The sequence below is a fragment of the Megascapheus bottae genome, chromosome 23, assembly GCF_031878675.1.
Source record: "Megascapheus bottae isolate mThoBot1 chromosome 23, mThoBot2.hap1, whole genome shotgun sequence".
NCBI classification, from domain to species: domain Eukaryota; kingdom Metazoa; phylum Chordata; class Mammalia; order Rodentia; family Geomyidae; genus Megascapheus; species Megascapheus bottae.
The window spans coordinates 14,940,092-14,957,650 of NC_143531.1; the positions used below are offsets into that span (position 1 = coordinate 14,940,092).

General features: G+C 39.7%; 1 protein-coding gene and 1 non-coding gene across 2 annotated transcripts; one reads left to right on the forward strand and one right to left on the reverse strand.

Annotated features, from left to right (window-relative positions):
• Positions 1-1,123: 1,123 nt before the first annotated feature.
• LOC150047362 (alcohol dehydrogenase 1) lies at positions 1,124-14,753 on the forward strand. The gene is made up of 9 exons (XM_090356769.1): positions 1,124-1,229; positions 3,751-3,852; positions 5,536-5,674; positions 7,555-7,642; positions 7,781-8,000; positions 9,599-9,859; positions 11,636-11,771; positions 12,618-12,756; positions 14,580-14,753. The coding sequence occupies exons 1-9, from the start codon at positions 1,212-1,214 to the stop codon at positions 14,602-14,604; spliced, it is 1,128 nt and encodes a 375-aa protein (XP_090212895.1). The 5' UTR covers positions 1,124-1,211; the 3' UTR covers positions 14,605-14,753.
• LOC150047363 (small nucleolar RNA SNORA31) lies at positions 5,396-5,491 on the reverse strand. The gene has a single exon (XR_016539459.1). It is a non-coding gene; the product is annotated as a small nucleolar RNA SNORA31 (small nucleolar RNA).
• Positions 14,754-17,559: the final 2,806 nt, after the last annotated feature.

A 17,559-nucleotide genomic window follows, 5' to 3' on the forward strand; every position in this document is an offset into this window, starting at 1 on the left:
CGAGGATGGAGGGGGAGGGAGGCAAATGCTTTGAAAAAAAAAAAAAACAATACCAAGGGCAAAAGACCTAGTGGACACACTGAACAAGCATGTATATTTTTTTTCCTTGATAAATGTCAGAAAGCAATGAGAACAAATTGTTTTTCTTTCAGGGGAGCTGTATGAACCCAGCTTGGCACAGCTTCCTCCTCTGTGGTTTTGGCTGGTTAACCACACAGCAAAAGGGATTACAGTAGGAATACTGGATGGACTTTCTCATGGACAGGTGACAGCAACATAGCTTACCTCCTTGTCTTGGCTGTGGACAGGAGAAGGATCAGGAACTGGTGGAGACTGGCAACAGGTTAGGCAGCGCCCTTCTGAGAGCTCAGGACCGTGTAAGACATATACCACAGACCCTCCCTCGAGGTGAAGGGCTCTTTCTCTTGGGATTTTTTTGAGCTTTTGGGTCCTCAAGCCTTTGCTACATTGGGGACGGAGAAGAAGATGGTCTCCACAGCATTTGGGTGAGAGCTGAGGCTTTGAACAACCCTGAGGCTGATGATGAAGCAGGTGGGAGAAATCCAAGTCAAAATGCAAGTCAGTCTTCATGAATTCCATGCTCCAGACCTGGTGTAATGCATTGTGTTTTCTAACTTCTTTCCCTAATCCTCACCTACCAGATGTCCCACTGTTGCACAGATGAGAATAGTTGGGTCAAGTTCTAAATGTAATAAGACTGTATTATTAATAGACCCTAAGGAAATTCCTTTCGGTTAATACAACTTTCAATAAGTCTTTATTATAGTTCTACCTATAGAATCTTGGCTACAGTTGGAAGTTCTGTGTCCCCCACCACCCAGAATTCCTACTTTGAAATCCTAACCTCCAAGGAGATAGTGTTAGGAGGTGAGGCCCGGAGGAAGCAATAAAACTCACAGAGATAGAGAAATGGTTAGCCTAATTTATAAAAAAACACACTTGCAAATGTGTACAATTGGCACATTTCAAAATCAGGGTTTGACAGAACAGTTCAGTGACCTTTACCTTTTACTGAATGTGTTCTGAGGAAAAGCAGGAGTAAGTGGCTTACAGACCCTGGTCACGTGTGGAATCACCTGATAGTCAAGCAAACAAAATCCCTGTGCAACACTGGGGCATGTGCCCAGAAGCAGTGAAGGAGCCTGCAAGCACTCACCAGTCTCCTGATCTGTAGAGAAGACAGAAGCAACATGAGCACGGCAGGAAAAGTAAGTAAGAGGATTGTAGTGTTGAAGTACATGTAATATATATGTATATATATAATTTATATACATATATATGGACAAAGTTTTTATGCTGTCCAAAGTATCCAAAGTTTTATCCCAAAGTAGGGATAAAACATGCTGAACTATGATATGTAATCTATGCTATAATATCTAACATGCTGAACCACAATTAAAGTAAATCATTTCCAAACATCTTTAACAACAATGTATAAAATCTGGATACATTAAAGTGTTCATGCTACATTAAATAAATTGTCAGTAGAGAGATAGTTTATTCCAAGATAATTGTGACTAGTTTATGGCACTAAAATTAGAAAGGTCTTTAATCCCCAAACTGTCTTTATATCAAGAAAACATGATTTCAATGTGCTATTCTTTATAATACTATGCTTCTTATGAATACAAGCATATTGAAGCTGATAAGTTAGTTTTAAGAGGAATTTTATTCAGAGTACTTAAGAAATAGCCTCTTAACCTTTTTATAGAAAGCATATGATTAAGAAGTAGTCATCAAGGTTAAAAGACAACATTAATATGAAAATTCTGGTTGAGAAAGGTCCATTATGACCCCATTTGTGCAGTTTCCATAGAAATGTAATACAAGAGTATTTTCTCAATGCAAAAATGAATGGGGTCCTGCAGAAAATTTAAATTAATAACAAATTAATAACACACACTTGTTTCTAACTGTACAAACTCATACTTACTTACACAATGTGTTGTGGTTCAGAGAAATGCATGCAGTAGTTTAATGCTATTAACTTTTTCATTGCTTCATTGCAAAAGTCTATGCCTCTGTTTCTAGTATTTGCTGGAAATGTATGCATTTGGGATGGATCTCACAGTACCATATCTCACTATGGTAACTGTAATGGAAAGTTCCTGAAGTTTCTCCATGCAAGGAGTAATATAGTAATCCCACATCAGTAAAATGGTTTAGAAGTCACAGAGCAGCCGGTTGCTAGAGCTTTTTTTTTTTTTTTTACCTCTTTTTACTTTTCTTTCATAACTGAATGAAACTTATAATGGCAGGCTACATTTCCAAAGAAAAGCAGTTAGATAAAAGGAAAATTAAACTTACTACAAGCCAATAGAAAGAAATAACAAATTTGTAGACCAAAAAAGTAAAGCAACCCTGTTAATGAAAGTAAAAACAAAGGTAATCAGACCCCATAAGTGTGAAATCAACAACCCTGCTCTGCAAAAAAGATGTTCTTTTATGTGTACACTTTTCCTGCCAACAAATAATGAAAACTTTGCCAGGCATTGTGGTACATGTGCTGTAACCCCAGCACTCAGGAGGCTCAAGGAAGAGAATCCTGGATTTGAAACCAGACTGGGATACATACTGAGACTCCATCTCAAAAATCTAAGGCTGGGACCAGGAGTTTGGCCCAATGGTTGAGTGTTTGCCTAGCATGCACGAAGACCAGGGTTCAATTCCTCAGTACCACATACATAGAAAAAGCTGGAAGTGGTGCTGTGGCTAAAATGGAAGAGCTCTAGCCTTGAGAAAGCCCAAGGACAGTGCTCAGGTCCTGAGTTCAAGACCCAGGACTGGCAAAAACAAAATCTAAGGGCAATCGGTATAAATCAGTGGTAGTAGTACTGGTGCCTAAAATGTACAAAGTCCTGGGTTCTGTTGCCAGCCCAACTAAAGGGAATAATAAAAATAAAGCTTCATAAGTCAATAGTGAGGAATAAATAACTAATTTAGAAATTTCAGGAATAGATACCTTTAGAGGAGAAAATAAATACACGTAGGATGGCCTAAAAGAATATGTTTGTAAGGAAATGGAAAGACTTAGAAAAAAATCATATTAAGTGAAGTAAGCCAGACTCAAAGGAACATAGGCTCAATGGTTTCCCTCATTTGCCATAATCAGTAGAAACCTTGGGCTCTCCTAGCAGAGATTTACAATAAAGCAAAACCTAGATACATAAGGCCATACAGTATGACGCTAAATGAAAGGACCTCCAGGATAGAGAAACAAAAGCCATATTATGAGTGACTGTTGTCCTTAATGTACTATGTTATCTCTCATCTCTTTTGCTGTCCTTGGTTATCTCATATGGTTATAGTATTTTACCTTGTTATCTGATATATTGGATATATGTTTATTAGGTTATTTGAAATAGGATAGGGAAGGAGGGAAAACAAGATAAGGGGCGGGGGTGGGGGAGGGAAATGGGAACCAAGACATGAGAAAGGGTATCAATGTTTGTGAAGTAATGCACCTTCTATCTGGTCTATCTGGTGACTATAATGTAACCCTTCTAGTAATTACAGTAAAAAATATATGAAGAAAAGAATATGTTTGGCTTTCATCTCAGTGACATATTCATGTTACTACCTAAGACTTTTTTTATTCTCTTTGTAAATCAGAAGAGTTCATTTCTGTAGCATGTGTGCTAGATACCAGATGTAGGGCCAGCAGTTTTGTATGCATTCGGAGAGAAAAGAGTTCCTAGCTTCAGGAGCATCATTCTGTCTGATTTCCAGGTGATAAAGTGCAGAGCAGCTGTGTTGTGGGAGAAAAACAAACCCTTCTCCATCGAGGAGGTGGAAGTTGCACCCCCCAAAGCCTATGAAGTCCGTATAAAGGTAAAACTTTTTTTTTTCAATTTCTGTTTGTTTGCAGAGTATTTAAAATAGAAAATCAAAATCTGTTCAGGGGTACTTCCCTTGTGTTTATGAAGACAATGAATAGGATTTATTTCTCAAGCAAGCTACACATATATAAAATATTTGTAAAATGACCTAATAGTAAGTATTGTATAATCCCAGGAAATTCCTTAAAAATGAAAACAAAAATCAATAGATATATTGAGTTTTGATGGGTATCAGTGGCTTAGGCCTATAATCCCAGCCACCTAGGAAGAAAGCTAAGATTCAAAGATTGCAGCTGGAAGTTAGCACAGGAAGATAACTATCTAAGACTGTTATCTCCAATTAACCAGCAAAAAGCCAGAAAGTGAAGCCCTAGTCATGAGTGGAAGAACCTGAGTGAAAGCTAGAGACCCTGAGTTCAAGCCCAGCACCGGTGCCAAGAAATAAATGTTTTACAACAGTGTGAAGGTTTAGGAGCCGGGAGTTTGGCCTAGTGGTAGAGTGCTTGCCTTGCATGCCCAAAGACCAGTGTTCGATTCCTCAGTACCACATATATAGAAAAAAGCTGGAAGTGGTGCTGAGGCTCAAGTGGTAGAGCTCTAGCCTTGAGAAAGTCCAAGGACAGTGCTCAGGCCCTGAGCTCAAGCCCAGGACTGGAAAAAAAAAAAAAAAGAGTGTGAAGGTTTACATAACATTTTCTTAGTGTTAATCTGCAATCTTCCATAAATGCCATGAGTTTTTAAAATTTCACTAATGTACTTTATTCATTTTTTATTATTAGCATTATTATGTCGTGGTACAAAAGGGTTACATTGCCATAAGCATTCTGGTACATCACATAAAAAAAGTATTTCAGAATCAGTTCTTTCTTAGGATCAAAGTCTGAATTGTTAAATTTAGGAAAGGAAGATTTGGGACAATCTTGAGAGGAAACTGAATCTTCTTATTCGTAAGCAGTAGGAACAGTCATTGAAAACTCTCTAAAAGCTTAACTGCTTAAAATTTGATGTGTTGAATCCAGTCATAATCTTGTGAGAGCCACATCTTTTCTTTTTTTCAATTTTTACCTTTAATTTTTTTACTTTATTTATTTTTATCTTATTTTTTACTTATGTATTTACCTATTCATTTTTATTTTTATTTTTTGTTGGTTGTGGAGTTTGAACTCTGGGCCTGGGCATTGTCCCTGAGCTCTTCAGCTTAAGGTTAGCACTTTACCACTTGAGCCACAGAGCCACTTCCAGTTTTCTGATGGTTAATTGGAGATAAGAGTCTCATGTCCTTTCCTGCCTGGTCTGGCTTTGAACCATGATCCTCAGATCTGAGCTTCCTGAGTAGCTAGAATTACAGGCATGAGCCACCCACACCAGGCTATTTTATGTTTTACTGATGTATTCCCCAATTCAATCTGGGCCACCAAAGACAGATGGAAAGCAATGGGATTTTCTTTTTTTATGATTTTTTTATTGTGATTAATAGAAGGGTTACAAGAAGGGTTACATTGTATTCACCAGATAGAAGGTGCATAACTTCACAAACATTGATACCCTTTCTCATGAGGGATTTTCTTTTGCATCCTAGCGCAAACCAAAAGAATAAGCGCAAACTTTTCAAGGTCTATCTGTGGATGCAGGCCACATCTTTTCTGAGTGTCATAATCTTCTCTTTAACTGGCAGATAGTGGCCATGGGAATCTGTCGCTCAGATGACCACGTGGTGAGTGGCGGCATAATCACGCCTCTTCCTGCGATTCTAGGCCACGAGGCAGCTGGCATCGTGGAGAGCATTGGAGAAGGAGTGACTACAGTGAAACCAGGTGCAGAATTCATACCCAGCCTGGGTGCTTTGCTCATCCTGCTCTGACAAGGGTACTGAGGCAAGGAGAGGTGCAGAAGCTTGCACAAGGTCCTGGACAAGCTGGGACTGGTGGCTTGCCTCCTTTCCTTTCCTCCCTGCCTGGCTCCCTACCTGACCAGTTGCATTCAGGCAAATCATGTGCGTTGTTTTCCACTCAGAACTATTGGTGGAGATGGTAAGTGGCAGGTTAGAGCTCTCCAAAGAGACTTAGTGCCTGCCAGGAGAGGAGTTTACCAGGCAATGACTTGCAAGGTGTTATACACTAAGCCACACAATAAGCAAGTGGAGAAGATGGACTTCTACGTCCCCAGTCTCTTGGTCAGAGCAGGGAAACATATGCAGCTGGTTCACAAAAGCAGGCCTGAGAAACCATGACTAAATCAACATGAGCTTTTCTTAGATGAGAACTGAAGCTTCTCCACTAATGTCCTCTGCCAAGAAAGTCTTTCTTCTTAAACAGAAGATAAATTTTTAAAACTCCCTGGAACAAACAGGAGACAGTATCAAGCCATAAGCAATGTCATTTTTATCGCTTTTAGTTATGACCACAGATGATAAGTTATACATTTTATTTTTAATGTTTAGCTTTGTTTTATTGTATTTTAATCTGCTTTCAGAACTGAGAAGTGAATAAACAGAAAATTTCCATGCCATAATTCCCTCACAAACTTTATTTAGAAGAGGTTGATGAGCCAAACATTTTTCTTGTAAGACAGGAAGCATAAATGATCACAAACAAAAATTATATTTAATTATATAAAGATAAACTGGCCAATAGAGGCAATCTCTTCCCTTTACAGAGAATTAAACTATGAACAGAAAATAAAAAATAGTCTAGTAAGAGTTTCAGCTCTTAGCATTTCCTTTTGTTGGTAATAAATAATAAAATATATGATTACTTTTCCATCCTCTACACAGCAGAAAAAGTAGATAGCTAATAAATTATCATATAAAGATATTTGGAATTAAGCTCTTATGCTAGAAGTAAGCACCTAATTTATTGTGAGGAGTTAAAAGTTTCAAAAGAAGGGCCAGGAGTTTGGCCTAGTCGTAGAGTTTTTGCCTAGCAGGAAGACCCAGGTTTGATTGCTTGGTACAACATACAGAAAAAAGCTGGAAGTGGTGCTGTGGCTCCAGTGACAGAGTGCTATCTCAAAGACAGTGCTCAGGCCCTGAGTTCAAGCCCCACTATTGGCAAAAAAAAAGTTTCAAAATAATTTTGTGAATTATTTGTCCTATTATTACTAGCTTTCCTTTAAAAAAAAAGCACACATCCTAATACCATTTTAAAAAACCAAAAATTGATCAAAATTCCCAATTTTATTTTAACCCCTGACCAAATTAGCTTTCTTTTTATTGTAAAAATGTTTATTATGAGTTTTTTTTCATTTAATTGCATAAAAATATCAGATTTCTCCCATTTTAAGTGGAACTACAGCAACTTGCTTGCAATTACAAGTTATGTAACATACAATTTATATATATCCTATATATGAATTGGTATATACATTTAATGAATATATTAAACCTCATGATGAGGTTTAATAAGGACTAAGTGGAATGCATACAGTGGAGAAATCAGTGTATACAATAAAAATGTATCAATCCAGCGGAAATAATTCTTCAACCCGTGTTATTTTTCCATCTTTGCTTTTCCTCTTTGGGGTTCTTCCCACATATCAACCCCAACATATACTAAGCCTGGCGAGCAGGGGCCAAGGGCGCGCGTGATTGGATGAGATGGAATTTCTTGAAGACTTCTCCACGTAAGGCTTTGGAGTTGTTTCCTTCATTGCTGGGGAGCAGTGGAAGGGACTTTTGCTGTGTTTCCCCCTCCAGGTGATAAAGTCATCCCTCTCTTCGTGCCGCAGTGTGGAAAGTGCAGGGCTTGCAAACACCCGGAGAGCAACTTATGCGTGCATAACGAGTAGGTTTCGCCTGGTCTGGGCGCAGGGCAGGGGGCGCAGGGCCGGGGGCGCAGGGCCGGGGGGCGCAAGACGGGGCAGGCAGGCAGGCAAGGCTGCGCCCTCACCTCTGTGTCTCTGTGTGCATCGTCGCTGCCCAGTCTGGGGAAGCCCCAGGGCACCCTGATGGATGGCACCTGCAGATTCACCTGCAAGGGGAAGCCAATCCACCACTTCATGGGCATTAGCACCTTCAGTGAGTACACGGTGGCGAACGAGATCTCCGTGACCAAGATCGACGCCGCGTCGCCCCTGGAGAAAGTCTGCCTCATCGGCTGCGGGTTTTCCACCGGCTACGGCTCTGCAGTCAATGTGGGCAAGGTAGGGCGAGCCATGCCAGTCGCCCCGCGTACCCGCGGGCTGTCGGGGCCCGGAGGCAAGCATGGGCTCACAGCAATCACAGATCGTGGGCACGGGTTCTGTAACGGATGGAAAAGTAGTTGCAGGAATGATTCTAGAAAATTCACCTGTCCCTAACCTGTGACAGAACTGTTGAAACCAAGCTCCTCTGGCTCACGCCTACAACCCTAGCTACTTAGGAGGCTAAGATCTGAGGATCACAGTTCAAAGCCAGCCCAAACAGTCCATGAGATTCGTCTCTCCAATTGACCACCAAAAAAACCATATATGGAGCTGCGACTCAAGTATAGAGCAGCTGCCTTGAGCAAAAAAACCTAAGGGTCCTGAGTTTATGCTACGAAACAGAAAGACAGACAGACAGGAAGAAGGAAAGAAAGAAGGAAGAGAGAGAGAGAGAGAGAGAGAGAGAGAGAGAGAGAGAGAGAGAGAGAGAGAAACAAACAAACAAAGAAAGGGCAACAACTAAGACAGAACTGGTTAAACAGCCCCTAACCAACTGAAGTCATGCAGAATATGTCCCTTCCAAATTTCTGTGATGTTAGCCCAAAATGCAAGTGATCTTTGTGCAGTTCTATCTGTTTTGTCCGTAGTCTAAATAAACCTACTTACAAACCGTAGCTAAGGATACTCAGAATGGATTTTATTTGTTATCAGAATACAGATCAGCTTTTAGTTGCATGATTCTTCACTTGTTCATCCCAAAATTCAGGGATAAGCTGGATGTGGTAACACATGCCTGTTAATTCCAGCACTTGGATCTGAGGTGAGAGGATCACAAACCCATCTTGGACTTCAAAAGGCATCAGGGCTGAACACCGACAAAGACATCATTGGTCCTATTTCATTATCTTGGTTTCATGCTGAATTTCCCTGCCTTTTTAGGCTTTGCAAGAAGTCAATGATAACCCTTGGATGCTTCACAGCTAACTTCTGTACTGCTTGTGACTACTGAAAGTTAATGAACCTAGAATGTAATTATTGCTAATTCAATTGAATTATTTTTCAAGCACCTAGAGTGGCTTTGTCTACTTATTTCATGGCTCAAAAATTGCTTTTGGCCTGGCATGAATGGCTCATACCTAGCTATCCAAGAAGCTGAGATCTGAGGATCTCTGTTCAAAGCCAACCCAAGCGCAAAGTCCTCCAAGTTCTCCCCAATTAACCACCGAAAGAGACAAAAACAGAGACAGACAGACAGACAGACAGGCAGACACACACACAGAGGCAGAAGCTGAACTGTGATTGAAGTTGTAGAGTGTTAGCCTTGAGCAAAAAAAAAAAAAAAAAAAAAAAGCTCAGGTATAGCACCAGGTTCCAAGTTCAAACCCCCAAATTACTTTTGCATATGCACAAGACATCAAAGCAATATATACAAGATAGTAAGCTTAAATCAACCTACTGGAAATGTCACCAACATCAGAGTTGCTGATACTTAGAGTTCTCAGATCATCCACGGAGGAGTGCACTTAATTAATAGTGGTATTCAGCATACACTTTATACCTCCTGGGCATTTTCTAGTAATCACTGTTTGGTCTGTTTTTACTTTTTCTGCAAACAGGTCGCTCGGGGTTCCATCTGTGCTGTGTTTGGCCTGGGAGGGGTTGGTCTGTCCGCTATCATTGGCTGTAAAGCGGCAGGAGCAGCCAGAATCATTGCAGTGGATATCAACAAGGACAAATTTGCAAAAGCCAAAGAGTTGGGTGCCACTGAGTGTGTCAACCCCCAAGACTATGACAAGCCCATCCATCAGGTGCTGCGGGAAATGACCGATGGAGGCGTGGATTTCTCCTTTGAAGTCATTGGTCGACTTGACACCATGGTATGTTTCCCTGACATCCTTGAGATTTCTGTTTCTTCCATCTAACGTACACTTTAGACTGTAGGAAAAAAAACTTACATATAAACGTTTTTTAGAATGGCAACTTTACATCTCCTATTTGTTACTTACGTTGTTTAATGTATTTCTATGAGAATTCCTTTGAGTCTATCAGATAAGCAAACCTGTTCAAAGTCCTATTTTTTTTTTCCTTAATGGGGGAAAGATGACTTTTTATTCAGGCATTTAAAAATCCATTTTCAGTTAAAATGCTTCAAGTTAAACTATAATTGATGCAAATTCTGTCCTTAAATTGGCCTTTGTCTTTCCCCTGCACCCTTAAACACTTTATAGGTTTTCACGGTTTAATAAATTCTGAAGTTTTATCACATATCACCATCTGTCCAAAAGACAAAATAATGAGCAATCTGGTGCCAAATGTAATTTTATTAATAGGAAATGTGCCTCCCCAAAGTGACTATGTTAGTGTTTTACTGGGTGATACCACAACCAGTTCAACTCCATGCAGACAGCAACTATCCAGTGCCTATAAATTAAAGTGAATACTGTAAAAGAAAGTTTAAATAAACAGCAACAACAAGATTGTACCTCCTTCAAAGCGTAAGATGTTTCTACCTCATGCACACTTTATGGATTACATGAGCTAATGTATGTTACAATCTCACCACAGTCGTGTGGTAAGCTCTCAGTGGATGTCATCAAGCATTAATGCTGAAAAATACAACTCCCAAGCTTTCATTGCTTGCATTTTTGAAATATACAAGATGCTACTTTCAAGTTAATACAAATGTTATCCATTATCTTGGGAAATACATCCTAGTTATTATTTTACTTAACCTGAGTTCTCTGAGCATTTGCTGAAAAATATCCCCGGAGACCAACACATTCCCAGGATTGAGGTTTGCCCGTAAATCCTAGCAATGTTGTAACCAGGAACTCTAATCTGAGAGGAAAGTTCTTTGTGCCATAGATCTGGAACTTCTAAGAGAATCCAACTTTTCTTCCTGTCTCCTAATGTAGCCCTGGACTGTCACTTCACCTGAAAATGCCAAGGAATATGCTGAGGATAGCTAGTCTTCTAAATATAATATTTCCAAATCAGAAGGCTTATCGCTGTATGTTCTAGAACATTCTAAACCATTTTTATCATAAAATATGCACACTAAATGACTAGAGCAAAACCCTTTCTGGGGTATTTTTTTCTATAGAATGACAGGTTAGTTTAAAGTAAAACCAATGTACATTTTGGGGAGGTGAAATCATAATTGGAAATAGAGTGGCTAGTACAGCAAGGATCTCTTAAAGACACATTACCAACTGGATAAAAGACAAATTCTCATGAAGTAATCATCATGTCTTGTTCAACATCAAAATACTTAGCTCCAACCAAGTACTAAGGTCAAATTACCTACTTAAATAGATAAGTGGAAAACTGTTGTTGCCCTTCTAAGCATGATAAAAAGTATCCTTTTGTGAGGATGCAGACTGCCTAGGTCTGTAATGATATTGAACTCTGTCTGTTTCTACAGAAGAATTGGAGACACCAAAATTCATTCTACTGTTTTTCATTGGGGAAAAAAAAATAATGCTTTGGGGGCATTTCTTAAAGCCACAGAAGTTTTCCTAGGTGCAATAAAGAACAAAGAAGAGTTCCTTCCCTCCACACCGCTAAAATCAATATTGCATGATGCTTTGCATGGTGGGTAGGGGCTGTAAGGGGATCTACTTCAAGAATGCTAACACCTGATTTTACTCCAGCTTTCTGCCCTACTGTGCTGCCAAGAGTCCCATGGCGTCAGCGTCATTGTGGGAGTGCCTCCCAACGCTCAAAGCCTCACTATGGATCCCATGGCGCTGCTGACTGGGCGCTCCTGGAAAGGCGCTCTGTTCGGTGGTAGGTAGACCTGAGGCCCAAACTCCTGTTCACCTCATGATCTCTTCCCTTTTACAAGAAATAAGGTCAGACTGCAAAAAATTTTGGTCAGAGGGCTGGGAGTTTGGCCTAGTGCTTGCCTAGCATGCATGAAGACCCAGGTTCCATTCCTCAGGCAGTACCACGTACACAGAAAAGTGCTGTGGCTCAAGTGGTGGAGCACTAGACTTGAGGAAAGCCCAAGGACAGTGCTTAGTCCCTGAGTTCAAGACACAGGACTGGTGATGACAATAATAATAATAATAATAATAATAATAATAACAACAATAATAGTCAGAAGATAAACAAAACATTTCTATTGGATTTTAAGACCCAAACCACCTGGAGTGGGAGGAGAGGAAAAGTCCTAAGACAGACTTTATTGCTTCCCTGTAAACAAAGTAAGACCTTTCACCATCAGCTGGTTTCTCACTGCTGGCTGCAGAAGGTACCAGAATTCAAGTAGGACACACACACACACACACACACACACACACACACACACACACACACACACAATCTACAACAGTAATCCATGTCTGTACTCATTGCCCAGATTTGGACAACTGCTAAAAGTGCTTGTTCAATAACTCCTCTAAGAAAGAATTAATGAGGACCGTTGGAGTAGACAAGAACATTAGTTTATGAGGGAGGATGGAAAGTCAAAGTGCTGCAAAGGGTTTGCACTCTCTCACTGGCCTCAATATTAGCAGTCTAGGGAATGATGTACTTCTTATATATGTCTTCTTCGTTGTATTGGAAATTCGCTTATCTGATTCTCCTGCTTCCTCCTGAGGGAATCCAACAATGATCTCATCTTCTTGTCAGGTTATAAGAGTAAAGATGATGTCCCCAAACTGGTGGCTGATTTTATGGCAAAGAAGTTCCCATTGGAGCCATTAATAACCAATGTTTTCCCCTTTGCAAAAATAAATGAAGGATTTGACCTCCTTCGCGCTGGAAAGAGGTAAGTTTTGGATTTCTTTCTGTGGCAGAGGATTGACTAGCAGAGACTGGAAAAGGAGACCCATGAGGAAAAAACTGAAATACCCTGGTTTTCCATTGCCAGCTCTGTCTTTGCACAAAGACCATTCAAAAAACTCACACTGTGGGCCGGGCGTTTGGCCTAGTGGTAGAGTGCTTGCCTAGCATGCACCAAGACCTGGGTTCAATACCTCGGTACCACATACATAGAAAAAAGCTGGAAGTGGTGCTGAGGCTCAGGTGGTAGAGCTCTAGCCTCGAGAAAGTCCAAGGACAGTGCTCAGGTTCTGAGCTCAAGCCCAGAACTGGCAAAAAAAAAACAAAACAACAACAACAAAAAAAACACACACACTGTGAGATAAGAATAGTCAGTTTATATTTCCTCTCCTGCTGAATTACATTGATTGCAGCAAACATGAATGATCAGAGCTGTTTAGCTTGCCTTATAAGAGAGTACTCACCTTTGCCAGAGAGGACATCAGAGTCCCACAACCATAATTAAAATTTGGAGTTACAGAAGCCTCTACCCAGCCACTTAAGGCTGACTATTTTTTTTTTTTGCCAGTCCTGGGCTTGGGCTCAGGGCCTGAGCACTGTCCTTGGACTTTCTCAAGGCTAGAGCTCTACCACTTGAGCCTCAGCACCACTTCCGGCTTTTTGCTATGTATGTGGGGTACTGAGGAATCGAACCCGGGTCTTCATGCATGCTAGGCAAGCACTCTACCATTAGGCCAAACTCCCGGCCCTGAAGGCTGACTATTAATGGCCGTAGATGAAATTATATGTACAAAATGCCCAACACTTTTGTTTTCAGAAGCAGGTACTACAACTAAATTCAAGACTCATTTCTATAGAGACACTACTACATTTTCTGTTGAAATACTATTACTATTTCTTTTCTCAAATAAAAGCTACAGTAAAAAAGGAAGGATGTAAAATGCTATTTAAAATGGTTGCGTTTATAGGCTGGGAATGTGGCTTAGTAGGAGAGTGCTTGCCTAGCATGCATGAAACCCTGGTTTCCATTCTTCAGTACTACATAAACAGAAAAGGCCAGAAGTGGTGCTGTAGTTCAGGTGCTAACTTTGAACAAAAGAAGCTCAGCAAGAGTGTCCAGGCCCTGATTCCAAGCCCCAGGACTGACAAAACAAACAATAAAATGTTTACACTTGTATTTTTTACACATATTAGGAAAGGAAAGCCAATCCATTTTCACCGGTACCATGCTGCATTTACAAGCGCCTAAAAGGATGAATTTTGATCTGTCACATCTAGTATAGACACAACTGATGACCTCTTTCTAATTCCATTGATGTTCCTTCTGTTACCCTGCATTTCTTTTCATAGTTTCTCGACTCTAAATAGCATTCTTAGAGACTCATAAAATATTGGGTATATAAAGCATTAGATAGTTCATTGACAAATATTCTTGAAGAAGAAAAGAAAATAGCACCCACATAGCACCAGCTGCTCTGATGATGGTCTTTCCTGTGACCCCTCATGTGATTCTGAATTGGTGCTGACAGGCACCTCTTTTCCTCCTCTGTCTTTGAGAGACTGAGGCTCCTAGCCCTTCATCAGCCCACAATCAGAAGGAAGTAGCCTGACAAGACAGGGTATCCCTTCCCTTGCTCCTTATTCTTCTCCAGAGTCAGGGATGTTGGGAGGTGACTTAAACTGGAAGCACTTACCTTTTCTCCTTTCTGCTCTTTTGCTTTTCTTATATGTAGCAAAAATTTCATGCACTCACATGATGGGTATGAAGTGTGTAAAAGTTAACGCAGTGTCTCTTACGGCCTCTTCCAGCATTCGTACGGTTCTGACGTTCTGAAACCCTACAGATGCCTTTCTGTGCAAGCCGGCTTCTGATTCCTCCATGCCAGCGCTCCTGGAGTACCTGCTAGAGAGGCATCATTAATTTTGTTCCTTAGAGAGAGCATCAATAAACTACTTGTGTGAGCTTTCCAAAAGAAACCAAAATTGGTGTGAAGTCATTTTTTTCAATTAAATGCTTAAAATCCAAGCAAGGGCCAGTGAACAGCAGCAGAAAACTGACCTTACTTAAGTTTTCCCTCTTACTTGTTGTGTTTACAAAGATTTGCCTTGCCTTTACACATAAGAGGAGAAATTTCTTGTGCCTCCTTGCAAGCTTTTTTTCTATCTTTTAAGCCATCAATCATTGAAACTCAGGGAAGGGGAATCTTCTTCCCCCAATTTACCCATTACAGGCTAGTAGGCTTGAAGTCCTACAGCTGTCTTTTATCTATTCTCTCTCTCTCTCTCTCTCTCTCTCTCTCTCTCTCTCTCTCTCTCTCTCTCTCTCTCTCTCTCTCTCTCTCCTCTCTCTCTGAATTTTATTCAGCTTTTAAAAGGAACCAAATTTGTAGAAAAATAGATCTAAAAGAAATCACGAGTAAAGTAAGTCAGGCTAGAAAGACAAAGGGTGCATGTTTCCTTTCATATTTGGATCTTTGTGACCCCAAAATACAACCTTCCTTGTAAACACATTTAAGGATATGTATATGTACATAATCAAGCTGGATAAAGGTAATATATTACAGAAGTGAAACCCCATTCTGTAAACCTTTTGAACAACTAACAGACAGTTTAACAAAACAAATATCAAGAAGCTGGAGTATGATTTGAATGAGGAGAAAGCTGGTGAGGGCGGGGTCGGGGAGAGGGAAGGGAACAGTGTGTGTGTACGAAAAGGGAAGTTGATGTGACTGGCACGTGGGAGAGGGAAATGTGATGGAAGCAGTGACTCCATCCAAGATGCCCTGTACCCAGAAATGGACACATTAAATTGTAGTGCCTTGTATAACCATTGCAAGATCTGAAAAACAAATCTTAAAGAACAAAGCAATTTTTTTAAAAAAGGAGTTGAAATGAAAACATGAAATCTTTGAAAGAGATGTTATTAATATTACCAAAGAGAGGTTTAAGTAAATTGTTAAGAGGAGGGTTACAATAGACTCTGGCATATACAAAGAAACCAGGCCTTCAGTTGTCATGATTAATATTGTTATCTGGAAAAGCCAGCTTTCTGTTGGCATACCAAATATCTGAGATAAGCAATGTATAAAGAAATAGTTCATTTAGGTTTGTCCTGATCTGTCGGCATTGTTACTTTACTTGAGGTAGTACATCATGGCAGAAGGTTGTAGTGAGAAATCTGGAGAAAGATGAGAGAGCGAGAGAGAGAGAGATATCAGAGATATAGGACAAGGGAGAAAAGAATCTTATAATCATTTTCAATCATCTTTACAGACACACTCTCAAAGCCTAAAGTCTTCCCCTTAAGCCCCACCTCTTAAAATTTCCACCATCTTCCAGTTTTTTCAAGCTGGAAGCAATGCCTATCATGCATAAGCACATGCATAAGATCCAAACTATAATGTATTTATCAGGTAGATTATTAATCTCTAAATGTAGGCATCTTTAGGACTTGGTCCCAGCATTAGCTGTGTAGCCCAATTCACCTGAGTATTGAATTAATGAAGCAAAGATTATGCAGCACTTAACAAACCCAGGACCCCTTAAGTGTTAGATATGCAGGCTTGTACAAGTAACAATACATAGACATATACTATTAGTGTATATTCATTGTACAAATGGATTTCTTAGTGCTATTTCCATACATGTATCAAATATATTTTGATCATATTTGTCCTATCTGTGATTCCTTATTTCCCCATCCCCCTTTCTTACTATTTTAATGGGTAAAAGTAATAATTTTAAAGAAGAAAACTATAACTCAATATTCCCATTAGCTTTTGATTGTTTGAATATTATGCCAACCATGGCATTTGTATTACTTTCCATATTTTAAGGCACTATAAACACTGAGTTTTTCCACATCCCTTTAGTAATTATACTTTAGAGCATCTGCCAGACATATTGAGTGAATAATTTTAAATAAATTACCAAAATAATTTGAACATTTTGATGATTTATAGTTTGGCTGTCAGAAAACATTGGAATGAACATCTTTTTTGACCTTGGGTTTCAATAATTTTCCATGACCCTTCCCAAGGGAATGTAAACAAACATTCTGTTCCTTCCTGGCAAGGTTGCAGCCCCAAGGCTATAGCAACATCATCAAGCATTCAGCATCCTCAAATCAGAATGAAATATTAATTGGATAACCATGCTTCAGGATCTGAAAACCTTAGTTCATTAGCTCTATTTATGATCACCAAATCCTCATTCTTCATCTTGCACCTTATCCTTCCACGCACTTCAAAGTTCTCAGATGCACAGATAAGAAGTGGTCCCATCTTCCATTTTAACAAGTTTTAAAGTACTAATCTCATTATTTTCCAATTAATTTAAATCCAGATATGAAGGATTTGAATGGAAGATGACTTCTGTCGGTCACAATAATACTTCTCAAGTCCTTGTAGATTGTGGTAATCTGAGAGGAAAGCAGCCAGCCATGTCTCTTGACTTGGTTTTGCCCTCAGAGGATATGGAGTCAGATTTCAAATCTGCTTGTCATTCATTTCATAATCACATTTGGGATGCCAATTCTTGCCTGCCTTCCTTCTAGTTTTTGCATACTTTTAAATATCATGAATTTAAAAAAAAAACGAATGCTTCTACTATTGTAAGCACCATCAACTAAGAGCTATGGACATGCTCACTTCCATCTCTGAACACAGCCTTGAAAGTTTCTTTAATTCTATGAAGCAGTATGATTAAATTAGGCTCAAGGTAGTCTCCTCATCCCCAAATTTTTAGCTGAACCTCATTTCCATAAAAGCAACACACTAACAGGTTCCAT